The sequence below is a fragment of the Nothobranchius furzeri genome, chromosome 2, assembly GCF_043380555.1.
Source record: "Nothobranchius furzeri strain GRZ-AD chromosome 2, NfurGRZ-RIMD1, whole genome shotgun sequence".
NCBI lineage: Eukaryota > Metazoa > Chordata > Actinopteri > Cyprinodontiformes > Nothobranchiidae > Nothobranchius > Nothobranchius furzeri.
Genome location: NC_091742.1, coordinates 11,819,602 through 11,833,290, shown reverse-complemented (window position 1 = coordinate 11,833,290; position 13,689 = coordinate 11,819,602). Strand labels below are relative to the sequence as shown.

At 41.6% G+C, this 13,689-nt stretch overlaps 1 protein-coding gene across 1 annotated transcript; it reads left to right on the top strand.

The window, feature by feature from the left end:
- Positions 1-2,542: 2,542 nt before the first annotated feature.
- On the top strand, positions 2,543-11,235 carry hadhb (hydroxyacyl-CoA dehydrogenase trifunctional multienzyme complex subunit beta). The gene is made up of 16 exons (XM_015947636.3): positions 2,543-2,663; positions 3,794-3,866; positions 4,054-4,095; positions 4,294-4,390; positions 4,565-4,609; positions 4,740-4,839; positions 4,944-5,031; positions 5,165-5,352; positions 5,427-5,607; positions 8,309-8,430; positions 8,634-8,713; positions 8,784-8,831; positions 8,910-8,997; positions 9,125-9,199; positions 10,660-10,824; positions 10,895-11,235. The coding sequence occupies exons 2-16, from the start codon at positions 3,800-3,802 to the stop codon at positions 10,928-10,930; spliced, it is 1,422 nt and encodes a 473-aa protein (XP_015803122.1). The 5' UTR covers positions 2,543-2,663; positions 3,794-3,799; the 3' UTR covers positions 10,931-11,235.
- The last annotated feature ends 2,454 nt before the right edge of the window (positions 11,236-13,689 follow it).

Below are 13,689 nucleotides of genomic sequence, written 5' to 3'. Positions count from 1 at the left end.
GTAATTCCCCTCCACTCTCACCCTGAAGACTGCAGCTTGAGTGCAGCTATAAAGAAATGTCACAGATCCAGTAGAGCACACCCAGAGGGCGACCCATCACCTCGCCGTCATTAGGCTCCGACCTGACATTAGAAAATGTTAGCAGCCCAAATGACTTTCTTGACCTTAATAAACACAAGTGTGACCAAATAGCCACCAGCGCAATACTGTAGAGCTTTTAAACCTTCACTTGAGTCACTGATTAGCATGGAAGTGTGTATGAATACCATTTAACATCATCTCTATGTGCCACCTGCTCCAGGCAGCGGTGCCATCAAGACATCCAAATTCCCAGGGTGCATTATTCATTTATTTGCTTTCTTTTGTTTGGAAGCTTGACATCAGCAGGTGGTTGCTAAATTAGGACCTGAGGCCAAATTTGGAGCCATCCATCCATTTTCGGTCACTTATCCAGAGTCGGTTCGTAGGGGCAGCAGCCTGAGCAGGAAGGCCCAAACTTCCCTCTCCCCAGCCACTTCGGCCAGCTTCTCCGGGGGAATCTCAAGACGTTCTCCGACCAGGTGAGAAACATAGTTCTTCCAGAGTGTCCTGGGTCTTCCTTTAGGTCTCCCCCCGGTTGTACATGCCCAGAAAACCTCACCAAGGAGGCATCCTGACCAGATGCCCAAGCCACCTCAACTGGCTCCTCTCGATGTGGAGGAGCAGCAGGCCTACTCCGAGCCCCTCCCAGATGACCGAGCTTCTCACTCTGTCTCTAAGGGGCCCAGCCACCCAGCAGAGAAAACTAATTTTGGTCGCTTGTATCTGTGATCTCGTTCTTTCGGTCACTACCCAAAGCTCGTAACCATAGGTGAGGATAGGAACGTAGATCAACTGGTAAATCGAAAGCTTTGAACACATCCTGATTATATAATTTGATTGTAAAACTTAAATAACTTTTATGAAATGTACCTAATTTAACCAACAGCATGTCCTGTTGTGACAAACTTTCCCCCGAGGGACAATGAATGGTGTTTTTATTCTATTTTACTCTAAACAGATATTTTCTGAATTACTTTGCTGTTTTCCTCCCGCGTTTGTCCTCCTTCTCACCACACATAAAACTACTGGGAGACTTTTATATATGAATAATATAAACGTTCTTGTTCCAATGGTCATCTCCTAGATTTGATCTGCTGCTCTCGTTAGCCCCGACGGCTTTACTGCGGATCAACTTCCCACAACTGACTATTTTCCTCTCATTCATTGCTAAAATACCATTTAGGTTCACAACAAGGCAAAAGCAGTCTTTGTAGACAAAACAGTCAATAAATGTGATCATGTTTTTGTTGCTGGGGTCAAGACTGCTGAGATGGTTACATCCATTCATCTATTTGATACCTTTCATGCAGTGTCCTCTTCTAAATATTTTAACACTTCTATGCCGTTTACTTTTTTTGTACACCTGACAACTTCTCCACATGACTCAGATCCAGTTACTTCTTCAATTATGTAAAAATTTGATTAATCAATTATTTCAACCCCATTCTTCAATAATAAAGTTTATGTTTGTTTTTCTGACTTGAATCTATCAGGTCAGAATCAGTATTATTTTACTTCTTTAACACTATATATATATATATATATATATATATATATATATATATATATATATATATATATATATATATATAAATTTAACCTATTTCAATAACCAGTGTCGATACAGGATCGGGCCATGGTCCTTCGACTGCCGATGACGATCCTGCCGATGATTACTGCAAATCTACTCGGCTTTCACAAATACGTTTTGGAAATACATCAGCAGTTTTGTTAATAAATTCTTGTTTGTTAACACCTAAATGTTTTCTTTATAATTGAAATTTGTTAAAAAAAATCACAATATTATCTTTGTTTTGAAGAGAATGTGAAACTGCATAAAACCAACATCGGACTGACAAAAAATAGTACAGTTCTTATATGTGAAGCCACATCTATTTGTATTAATGTGGAGTTCGTCTCTATATTTCCTTAGTTGTTATCTAAATACATTCTTTGACTCAAAATATTGCTTGGTGTCTTTCAATAAAGTTCTTATATTTTATTTTGCCCCAAGAGCTTTTGAGGGTCACCGTTTACCATTTGCTTATATTTTACATTTCCTTTGGAAATTCAAACATATTTTCTCCAAAAAGTGTTGATTTTTGGACTACAGGACTACAACCGCTAAGACTACGACTGCAAATTTGTTCTGACCAATCAAAATCATAACGCGATAACGTAACTTCCATAAGCTTCATGTTCAGCCAATCAACTACTTTGACGTCATCGACAGTCGAAGGACCCCGAGCCGATCTTGCACCCGAGCAGATCCGTACCGATACCGGCCACAAGGACGTTAAAAATATTGCCTGTTAAAAACTTTCTATATTTGAAGTAGTTTAAAGTAAAGTTACAATTACTTTATCATAATTTTAACAACAGTTAAAATACAAAAATTTTATATTGTGTACACACATGTTATGAGTTTGTAAGTGTTCGTATTTTTATTATTTTTTTCAGGGATAATTTTGGTCAGCTGCACAATCGTCTGGGTCTTTTTACAGAGATTTTGTAGTTCAGCGTGAGTCTGGCGTATCGCTGAGCAGGGAAGCAGTGGTGGTAAAGGCATAACATCTGTAAAGGTAAGACAAAATTATGCCACGCTCTTGACTTTAAATCAAAAGGGAGATACTATTATTTATGAACTTAGAAAGGTAGCTTTTTTATATTCGAGTAATGTTGCTGTAGCCAACCGCTAGCTAGGTTAGCTAGCTTGCGTTCATCGTTTCAGCGTCTTTGTTTTGCGTTACAAACCCGCTTTTTAACGTGGTATAAAAGTGCATTAATCTTATATCTAAGGAAATAAACAGCTAGTCGATTGTACACGTCTATGATGTAGTGTGAGCCTGAGATCAAGCACTTATGTGTCTGTCATTCTGGTGGAGAGGAATGTAGGTGAAAGGTCACAGTCGCTGTTAGGGGGTAGGGCAGTGTGACCCGTCGTCAGGTAGAAGCCCAGAAGGGCTAATAAAATGAAACCCTTAGAGATCACATTAGTTAAAACGATAAAAACATGTTAAAAATATAGATCCATTAGTCTTAGACAATAATTATGCTAGTATTTTTCTAAATGACCAAAGGTGAATATTTTTCATTCTTAAATTACATTGCCCACTCTTTATTTATGTAAAGCCAAACTGTAATATAATAGTTAACTGTCCCACTGGACTCAGAGGTTGAAATCATAATCAAAGTTGAACTTTAGTCGTGAAAGAAGCATCTTAGTATTACATGAAAATGTGGTGTTGCTGTTAATGCAGCAGCGAAAAGAGAAATGATAAATGACCCGCACTTGTATAGCGCCTCTGAGAGTAAGGACTCCAAGGCGCTTCACACTACAGTGTATCATTCATCCATTCACACACTCACACACACACTGATGGTGATGAGCTACGATGTAGCCACAGCTGCCCTGGGGAGCCGGGATCGAGCCTGCAACCTTCCGATTACTGGACAACCCGCTCAACCTGTTGAGCTACTGCTGCCCCCCCCCCCCCCCCCCCCAAATGCAAGATGCTGTTAACATGACCCCAAAGGATTATTCAGACTACGCCATAAATAATAATCGTGATTTCTTCGAAGGAAGCCAAGATTTCTGGAGGTTTCTTGAGTATTAAAAATTAAAAAAAAAAACTAGATACACTAACATTTTTAATAAACTTTCTGTGTTGTTGGTGTATTTTTTCTTAAATCATTGTTTGTTTCGATCTAGAACATAATGGCCTCCATGCTGTTGAACACAATGCGGACCTGCACTGTTGCCCCTTCTTGGGCAGCTCGCATTGGTAAGATGTCTTGGTCCTTTTTACGGTTTATCTGCAGATAATTACTCCACAGAAAAAGGGTTGCTTCCATGAATACTACACAACGTTTAATTTTCATTTGTCCTAAATGATGAAGATTAAACTGTACTGGTGCAACAGCGGCTGTTGTTTCTAATCGATCATGACAATGATTTGCTGTTTCACACAGGTGCACGCTCTCTCAGTACAACAGCACAGCTTCAAGCTCAGGGTAAGGTAACATTATTACATGAACCGAAGTTTGAATTCACGCATTAGTCTGCTTAAAATGTGGAGCCAACAGTTCAAACCTTCCATAAGTGTGAAAAAAAGACTTATTTCTCTCATTTTTTTAATCCCCACACAAAACTAAGTGCTTAACTTCATACGGTCACATTATAAAGACTTGTTTGTGTTTTTCTTTTCTCAGTTCAAACAAAAAGCAAGAAGACACTGGCTCGTCCGGGTGTGAGGAACATCGTTCTAGTGGAAGGAGTTCGAACCCCTTTCTTGTTGTCAGGAACCACGTACGTGTCTGCGGAAGTCTGTGCTTTCACATAGAGACAGTTTAGTGTGATTAAGAATGTAAAATAAATACTTTTCATTTAAAATTTAATTAGATAAAAAGGGAAAAAAGCCAGATGAATCTTTGGGATCCTGTTCTTGCTGCTTGATGGGACATTTTGACTATTCGTTTACAGATATGCTGATTTAATGCCTCATGACCTTGCCAGGGCAGCTCTTAAGTAAGTGTGTGGCTCTAGTGTCTTTTTAATTAATTTCTCATAAAGTCTGCCATAAAACTGTGGATGCTAAAGTTCATTTCTAATTCCATTAGCCTCATCGGTTTCCTACCTTTTCCAACGGTTTTTTTAGGGGTCTGCTAAACCGAACAGGAATCCCCAGAGATGCTGTGGACTACATTGTGTACGGAACAGTTATTCAGGAAGTCAAAACCAGCAACGTGGCACGAGAGGTACATGATCAACACGTGCTGGATGAACACGCTGATAAGCAGGCATTAGCCGTGGGTCCCCGTGTGTCAACGACGTCTGTTTTTCTGTATTTATGTAACTCCAGGCAGCTCTCGGGGCGGGGTTCTCTGACAAGATTCCAGCTCACACCGTCACCATGGCCTGCATCTCCTCCAACCAGGCCATGACCTCAGGTATGTTGACACATCTCCACGTTGTTTTTTTTTCTTTTCTTTAGTTTTATTGGTGTTAGCATTAAATCAAACTAACATTTCTACAGTTTACCCTGTTCCTCCCTCAGTTTGACCTTTATCTCCTGTTCTTCAGCTGTTGGACTGATCGCTGCAGGCCAGTGTGACGCCGTTGTTGCAGGCGGAGTGGAGTTCATGTCCGACGTTCCGATCCGCCATAGCCGAAAGATGAGAAAGACGATGTTGGCCCTCAACAAGGCAAAAACCGTCGGACAGAGACTCAGCCTGGTTGGCAGCATCCGGCTTGCCCACCTCTCCCCCGAAGTTAGCATTTACGTTTAATTCTTTTGATCAGATTGTGGAGTTTCTTCCTGAGTGTCGATTGTGTGTTTCGGCAGCTTCCCGCCGTGGCGGAGTTCTCCACAGCGGAGACGATGGGTCACAGTGCAGATCGCCTGGCTGCTGCGTTTGGCGTCTCCAGAGTGGAACAAGACGAGTTTGCGCTACGATCACACACACTCGCCAAAAAGGCCCAGAGCGACGGGCTGCTGGAGGATGTGGTGTCCTTTAAAGTGCCAGGTAAGCTCTGCTTCTCACCTCAACAGTAGGGCTGTGCCATCTTACGTAGATTCTTGCTGTCTTTTTTTTCTCTTGTCATAGCTTTTTGTTTTTTTCCACTTAATTCAGCACACGTTAATTCAAGCTACCAAATACCGTTTACTCCACTACTTTATTCATGTAAGATCGAACAAATTCCCTACGTAGGCTTGAAACCTACAGGATAAACCTGGATAATGAAAGTTAACAGGTCAGTTTAGTTTTTGAACTGGGATCAGCTGAGAGTCGGCAGAGATGTGGCGCTTCTGGTCTTTAAAACACCCGACCGTTCACGTGGGGCTGTGAGGACCTTTAGGAGCGTTGCTTCAGTCGGCATAACACTTTAGTTTAGGGAACACCAATTAACCATTAATTAGCTGCTAATTAATATGCATATTAGTGGACATCTAAGTCTGAGCTAGTCATTATTAAGCACTTATAAACAGCTTATTACTAATGCCGTCATTCTAACATTAACAGGCCATAAACTAAGAGTTTTATCTAAATAAGCCATTCATAATGGTTTGTTACCTGTTTGGTAACTGGTTTGTTGCTGATTAACACACATGCTAAGTAGCTCACATCAACTGACCCTTTGCACGTGACGTCACGCCACTCATGTGACCGCCCCCTTCGCCATGCTGGACGGCAAAAAGACCGTTTACACCCGTAGAAACTCCAGTGATGGTAGTCAAAACAAGCCAGTTTGTAGCCTTGTATCGCTTTTATTTAGTTGATTTGACAGTAAAATGGTTTTAGCTTGCTGCGTGGTCGGCTGCACTAAGAGACAAGGACGTAAACTCAACTCGTTTTTTACTTTTAATAACTTTGATGGAGACTGATGACGGAGATGATGCAGCGATCAATCAAGCGGACTAGCAGGCCTCAGATTTGCAGCAAACATGTTTTTACCTGGTAAGATTAACGTTCATTTATTTCACGAGGAAGACAGGGATAAATGTGATGTGTTTATACTAGTTATTGATAATCCTGATGGATGGGTATTTCACCACGGAGGCTGCGCTCCGTCCACTGTAGTGTAAAGCGAGACAATTATTAACAATATTAAAGCTCAGATGTATGATTACGTGTGGTAAAATGATGTTATTTATTTATATGAGCGTCGGCATTCAGAGATCTTCTCATTCCGGTGTGAGAGCAGCAGCTGAACCCGGTAACACCACCAGCAACAGAAGCTGGTAGGGATCCGGACTCAGCTTTGGTGTAAAATGCTGTTTACAACATAAAGTTATAAATCCAAAGGGGTGAATTTAGGCAAAGTCAGCAACATGTTTACATCGGTGAACAGCTGCAGAGAGAACGTAAGCTAACGTTGGTAAGCTAGTTAACATACCGCTCTCTATGAGCCCCCGCTAGATGCGCTACTTCTTCTGATAACTGAACTGGGCATGAACTAGTGGAAGGAATGCTGGAGGAGTTTTGTTTTTGTTTTGATCACAAAAACAATTTCAGGCTCTACTTTTCCCTTTGTTTACTACTCGTGTCGCTCACTGTTTACATGCTTTAGCCGTCCACCATGGTGGACCCACGTGATTAGGTGACGTCGGTGCAAAGGGTCAATATGTGGCTTTTAAAGATGTAATTCAAGGGGAACATATTCTTGCCTTTAAGTGGTTAATTAATACAGAACTACTAGTAATTAGGTATGAACAAAATCTGACTTTAGAATGGGGAACATATTCTTGCTTACAAGTGGTTAGATTGTTGTTTAGGCTCTATTAACATGGAGTTTGGTGTTTATTTGCATATTACCAGAACGTAATATTTTTGGTTATTAATGCAGAATAATTATTCCCCTTCAATTACTTTGTTACAAGCCTCACATTGATGATATTGAATCAGCAACAAACCATTATGATTGGCTCATTTTGATAAAACTCTTAATTTATGGCCTGCTAATATTAGAATTACAGCGTTGGTAATAATCATCTAATAATAGCTTAATAATGACCAATTCAGACTTAGTAGTCCACTAATATGTATGTAAATTGGCAGCTAATTAATGGTTACTTTGTGTCCCCTAAACTAAAGTGTTACCAAAGCAAGTTACGTTCAAGCTAACAGGAAGCTTGTGACAGCGAGGAGACGGCGCCCACACCCTTTATCCCACCATCATGTGACCACTTTTATGTGGCCAAAGGCTCCCGGGTGCTGCCTCGGCTTTGCAGCAAAGCAACGCCGGAGATTTATGGAGAGGCCGGAGTTGCGGGAAAGTTTAGTTAATCCTTCCTCGGCTGTTTGCTAGTTAGGAGGAATAACCTCTGGCTTCTTCTCTTTATCTAACCCGGGATGGAAACGCGGAAGGTGTGTTGCTGTTGTGCTTTTAGTTTTACACAACTCTTCTTTAATCTGTCTGACGAGTAAATCTCACACTCAGTGGCTGAAACTAATAAAAAAAAAAGCTTCCGCCGTTGCGGGTTTGTTTTTTTCGCTGGTCCGTCCCGTAAAGTGTCCGGGTGGCACAAGTAACTTTTATGTTCCTACCACGCCCGACGGCTGTTTTAGCATTTATTTATAATCGGTTATGAACATTTATGAATAGATGTTTGAGTTGGCACGTGTCTCACCCCTACTGATTATTATCTTTACTGTCATTTGTTTTGTTTACAGAATGTTTAGGGGAACAAACTGTGGTTAAAAGTCTGTATGTTTGTCTCTTCAGGTCGTGATATTGTGTCTCAGGACAACGGTATCCGCCCATCGTCCATGGAGCAAATGGCCAAACTCAAACCTGCCTTCGTTAAACCTCACGGGACCGTCACTGCCGCCAACTCGTCCTTCCTGGTAAAACTCGCCTGGACTCTCGGGGTCTTTCTGCTCCGGTGTGATGGAAACTCATCAGTTAGAACTTTATTCCACCATGATCTTCTCCGCTAGAAGTCTAGATGGAGCTTTTTATGTCTCTGCTTGTCTTTCAGCTTCTTCTCTTCCGTCACGTTTGTCTGATTTTTCCTCGACTGTAAATAAATGTACGTTTATTTCATCAGACTGACGGTGCCTCAGCTGTGCTCATCATGTCTGAGGAGAAGGCTTTGGCCATGGGTTTTAAGCCCAAAGCGTACCTCAGGTACGTATTTAGTTCTTATTTTATTATGTTTTGTGCTTTGATGCTAATCTGTATATTTTTGTTCTGGCAGAGACTTTGTGTATGTGTCTCAGGACCCCAAAGATCAGCTGCTTTTGGGGTGAGCTTGTCATCTTCATTGGAGAAAATTTATAATTTACATTTTTCAGCCTTCTGAACATCTTTTTGACCCTTTCAGGCCGACGTACGCTACACCTAAAGTCCTGGAACGAGCCGGCTTGTCCATGGCTGATATTGATGTGTTTGAGTTTCATGAGGCGTTCGCAGTAAGTCCTCTCCGTAGACGTATAGAAAAAAACTAAACGTTAGCTTAATTGTTTGTCAATTTAAACATTAGGAGAGATTCATCTTTAGCTCGTTACTATGGTAACCGTGCGTATGCTTGTTTTTCAGGGTCAGATTATGGCAAACCTGAAAGCCATGGACTCAGATTGGTTTGCTCAGACGTACATGGGCAGGAAATCGAAGGTAACATAAGATCTTCGGAGCACATCGGGGTTTCTAATGCAAAATAATTGGAGAATTGTTTGTTTAAGTGTGTAATTAAAATTAAAATTCTGCACAAATTTTCATATAATTTAAATGTCAAACGTGCAAAAAGGTTCTAGAAAGTGTTTTCCACCCAAAAATGTTGGAGTTCCGTTATTATCTTTGTTTAACATTAAAGAGCAAGTCAACCCCTACCAGATTCTAACTCCACTCCCACTTCATGTTTGAAAAATGCAACAAATGCTGTTGCCTGGCAGACCGAGGGGGCGGAGCTGCTAACAAATACACACACACACAGGCATTGTGACATCATAATCTACCAGTTTACATCATAGCATACCTCTTAGCCAATAGCGGTGGCAGATTTAAATTAGAATACAGAGCAGTTTGTACCTGACAACGGCACAACACCGCCAGTTTTAGGCAGAATATTTAAATTTTAATTAAGATGCACTGAAGTGCCAAATTATTGACGGCACGTGTCTGCAGCACGATTAGACACTCGTTTCTTTAGTTTATCAGCAAAAAAAAGGTTATTTGGGGTGACTTGCTCTTTAATTATGGTTATTAGTGTAAATGTTTGTTTATTTGCAAGCAAACAGAATAACAACAATATATAGTTAATAGAAAAAAATACTGCAGGAGAGGTAAAGAAAACCACAAGTTCTTATAAAGCCACCTCCTCTGTGACATCAACTATTTCAGCAGCAGGGGTTTAATATTGAAATTTACATCATTTTTCTTTGTTGTTTAAATGAATGAAGTCCAGTTATGAACTGAGTTTCTTCTAAAGGCAAGCCCTTTATGTTTAGGTGTGTTTTCCTTATTAACTCATTCACTGCCATTGACGACTAAAGTCGTCATTTGCATGTTTTTACTGTGTGGGCGTCGGACGAGCCCCCGCACCGTGAGAACAAACATCTCAGCTCTAAAGCAGATCTTCATCTGCACACGTCACATGATCAGGAAGCAGAAAATCCATGTGTTAGGAGATCGCTTTGGGCCGCTGCTGTAAAAAAAGTGAGGCGCGAACCGGAAAAGCTTCTGCCGATCACAATTCAACAACGTATTATGAAAGAATGGATAACGCTCGAAACACGCGGATTCTTCCTGATGTAAGAGGCGAGTCTCTGCTTTGTTTTGGTTGTTTTGGCGTCGACATCATCCTAGTGCGCAACGTTCTGTGACTCTTAAAAAAACATTGAGAAACGCTGGCAGGGAAGGGGTTTACCGATCAGGAAACGGCTGGCAGCGAATGAGTTAACGTTCCGCACAGATGCAAATAAAAATGTCTTGTTGAATAAGTTTGAATATCGGGTGAAAAAAGGCAAATCACTAGTTAATTATACATAGATATACGATAAATGTTCACGTTAAATATTGTCAGACAGTCTATAATTAAAATGTTCACCCTGGCCTAAAGCTGCCTTTCTGCTCAGGTCGGGGCTCCTGCCATGGAGAAGTTCAACACTTGGGGGGGCTCCTTGTCTCTGGGCCACCCGTTTGGTGCCACGGGCTGCAGGCTGGCAACTACTGTAGCTCATCGGCTGAAGAAGGAGGGAGGCCAGTACGGACTGGTGGCAGCGTGTGCTGCTGGAGGACAGGTAACCAGAGGCCGAGCCGTTCTCAACCTGAACGTTACCGAGATGTATTTAAATGTTCTGTCTCTTCCAGGGTCACGCCATGGTGATTGAGGCCTACCCCCAGTAATGCACGCTCCTTCGTTTAGATCCTGATCTTCATCGTGACTGCTGTTCATGTCCCTGCTAACATCTGAACGATGGTGTACATAAAAGCTGCCTTAATCCAACAGAAGGGTGGATGTGTTTGAAGGTGTGAACGAGACTCGGCTCGGAGGCTGCAGAGGAAGGTTTTCTGGATTTGTCAGCAGAGTCTCAGAGTCTAATGTAACATAGCAAAGTTTAAAGAGCTCAGCGGAGCCGTGGTGATCTAATGTTAATAAACACTGTAAGATGTTTTTCATAATTAAATGGTGTGACGATAACCACAGTAAAGCCTGGGTCTGTTGCTTTTCTAGTGCTACCTAAATGGTCTAGAGGTATCAATATAATGTTTGTGATGCATTTTGTTGCAGTCGAAGCAGAAGTATTTAACCTGCGTCAGAGGGCCTGGTCCCCCAAAGTAACCCCCACAGGGCCACCTTATCAACCGCCATTTTAAGACAACTCCTCCCAGACTAGCAGTTAGCTCATCATTCCAGTGGATCGTAAACTGAATTTCTCCAAACAGAGGCCACTCAGGAAGCTTCTACGACAGTTTCTGTTCTAACTTTTAAACAACACAGTTAAAAATAGCTTTTATGCGTTTTCTGCAAACGAGGATACACCTCCAGTATCATCAGAATGACTTTTTATGCTGTTTTTAGTCACATTTGGACTTTTTTGTTCAAAGAATCAGAACTCTTTGCTGATAGAGGGCCTTGACACATGGACAACTTCAAGCAATCGGCCTATGTTTTATTCAGCAGAGATGGAAACCATTGTGAGGAAAAGATCAATGTATAGAGGCCTTTGTGCAGTGGATGAAAACAGAATTTAGGCAGAAGGGGTGTGGAGTCTGTTAAAAGTCTAAACAGCCTTCCAAATTTGCATTGCCAATTTTTTTTCTACTTGCATATTTTTTATGGAGTCTCCATACCCAGATGTGTCAGCAGTAAACCTGCCCTGCATTCCTTTGCCTTAATTGATTGTGAAAAAATGCTGCCTGCTTCTGACGCGACGACTGATGTTAATGAGGAGGTAAAGAGGTGTGCTGAGGCTTCCTGGTGATTTAAAACAACATTAATATGGAAAATTGGGAGCGTGACTGGCAGATGACTTAAAAGTTCAGCGTGCACTGGTGTCGTCTATACGGTGGGAAAAAAAAAACAACTTTTACACCCGCTAAAAGCTTTGGCTAATTGACAGCGGATTGGTAAATTTATATCAACACATTGCCTCCTCTCTGCTTTGGTGTGTGCGATCCCCTCAGCGCTCACCGGGGAATCTCTGCTCAGCACACACACACCTCTCAGGTTGGGGGGCTTGTTAACATAACTTCAGTCAGACACTTCCGTTTAAAATGTATTTAAAGATTTAATTCTTCCAGTTTAAGGAATCCTTGACTCGGAGCGGGGAGGAGCTGATTAATGCAGCCGAGCCTGTCACGCGGGCTGCAGGCAGAGGGAATAAAACCAATGTTTTACTGCCAAGGCAAAACGGAGCTCAAATGTAAATAGCAGGGAGATAGACAGAGAGGGGTTTTGTGTTTATAAAGCTTCAAAAAGCTCCTCAACCCTGCGAGACACCAGAGACACGCAGACACACACCGACATAGCGAGCCGCCTCGCTGCCTCAGCGGGGCTTTGATCAGACGGAACCTTTTATGGGGAATGACTAGCGAATGCACCCGCTGCTGTCACTACAAATCTGCCTCACGGAGCGCGCGGGGAAGCGGGGAGGGGAGGAAGGAAGGTGCGTGGAGGATGTTCGGCGTGTTGGCACGGTGAAGGGAGCCGGGGAGAGACTGGGAGTACAGCGGCGTCTTTCATCTCGTCGTAGCCGGCTCACGCAGGGCGGCACCTGCTGAAAGCTGCACTTAACTTCCTCCACCTGCTAGGTGCGCTGTGTGTGTGTGTGTGTGTGTGTGTGTGTGTGTGTGTGTGTGTGTGTGTGTTGTTAGACAAGATGTTTTACAGTGCTGCACCATAACAAGGCTGCTACTGTACATGCATCTGTGATAAAAACACGATGAAAGAGTTAGTTTATTTACTGATTAGTTTTTTATCCCTATTTTTTTTCTCGTTGGCACTAAAATGTTGCCAATTTCACTAATTTTTTTTGGAAATCTGTTGTTTTTTGGTTTTTGTGTGTAGCTGATGCAGCAAAAAGGTCCCAATAAAATTATAATTAACGAAAAAAAGCACAAAAAATACATTTTCAAGTTAAAATAAAAACACAAACTTCAACTACAAAAATAAAATCGGGGTAGTTTTAAATAAACATTAGCTAATTACTCATTTTTCAAACTGACAATTCCTATTTAATTAGATATTTTTTTCCTGTTGATGTTTCTTTTTGTTTTTCTGTTTAAAATTAAGATTTGATCATATTTATCAAAATATGACAAAATAAAACCTAATCAATGAATATGCTCCAAATTCATCTGGAAGACGTGTAAAAATGTGCTTTAACATGTTAATGCAACACATAAGAACATGATATTTTTTCTATTTTTGTTTCAAATTCACACAGAAGACAGATTTTGCCCCATACAGCACACCATATGACGATGGTGCCTATCAGGTGGGGTACACCCTGGACAGAGAGCCAGTCGATCGCAGGGCAATACAGAGTCACACAGGACAAACACACACACACACACACACACACACACACACACACACACACACACACACACACACACACACACACACACACACACACACACACTCACACCTAAGGACAATT

Bases quoted from the DNA above. Each gene is read 5' to 3' on its own strand.
- hadhb (XM_015947636.3), top strand. From the start codon at position 3,800: ATGGCCTCCATGCTGTTGAACACAATGCGGACCTGCACTGTTGCCCCT. The intron at 4,391-4,564 runs GTACGTGTCTGC...ATTCGTTTACAG, and splicing joins TTCTTGTTGTCAGGAACCAC to ATATGCTGATTTAATGCCTC. The intron at 8,998-9,124 runs GTAAGTCCTCTC...CTTGTTTTTCAG, and splicing joins AGTTTCATGAGGCGTTCGCA to GGTCAGATTATGGCAAACCT.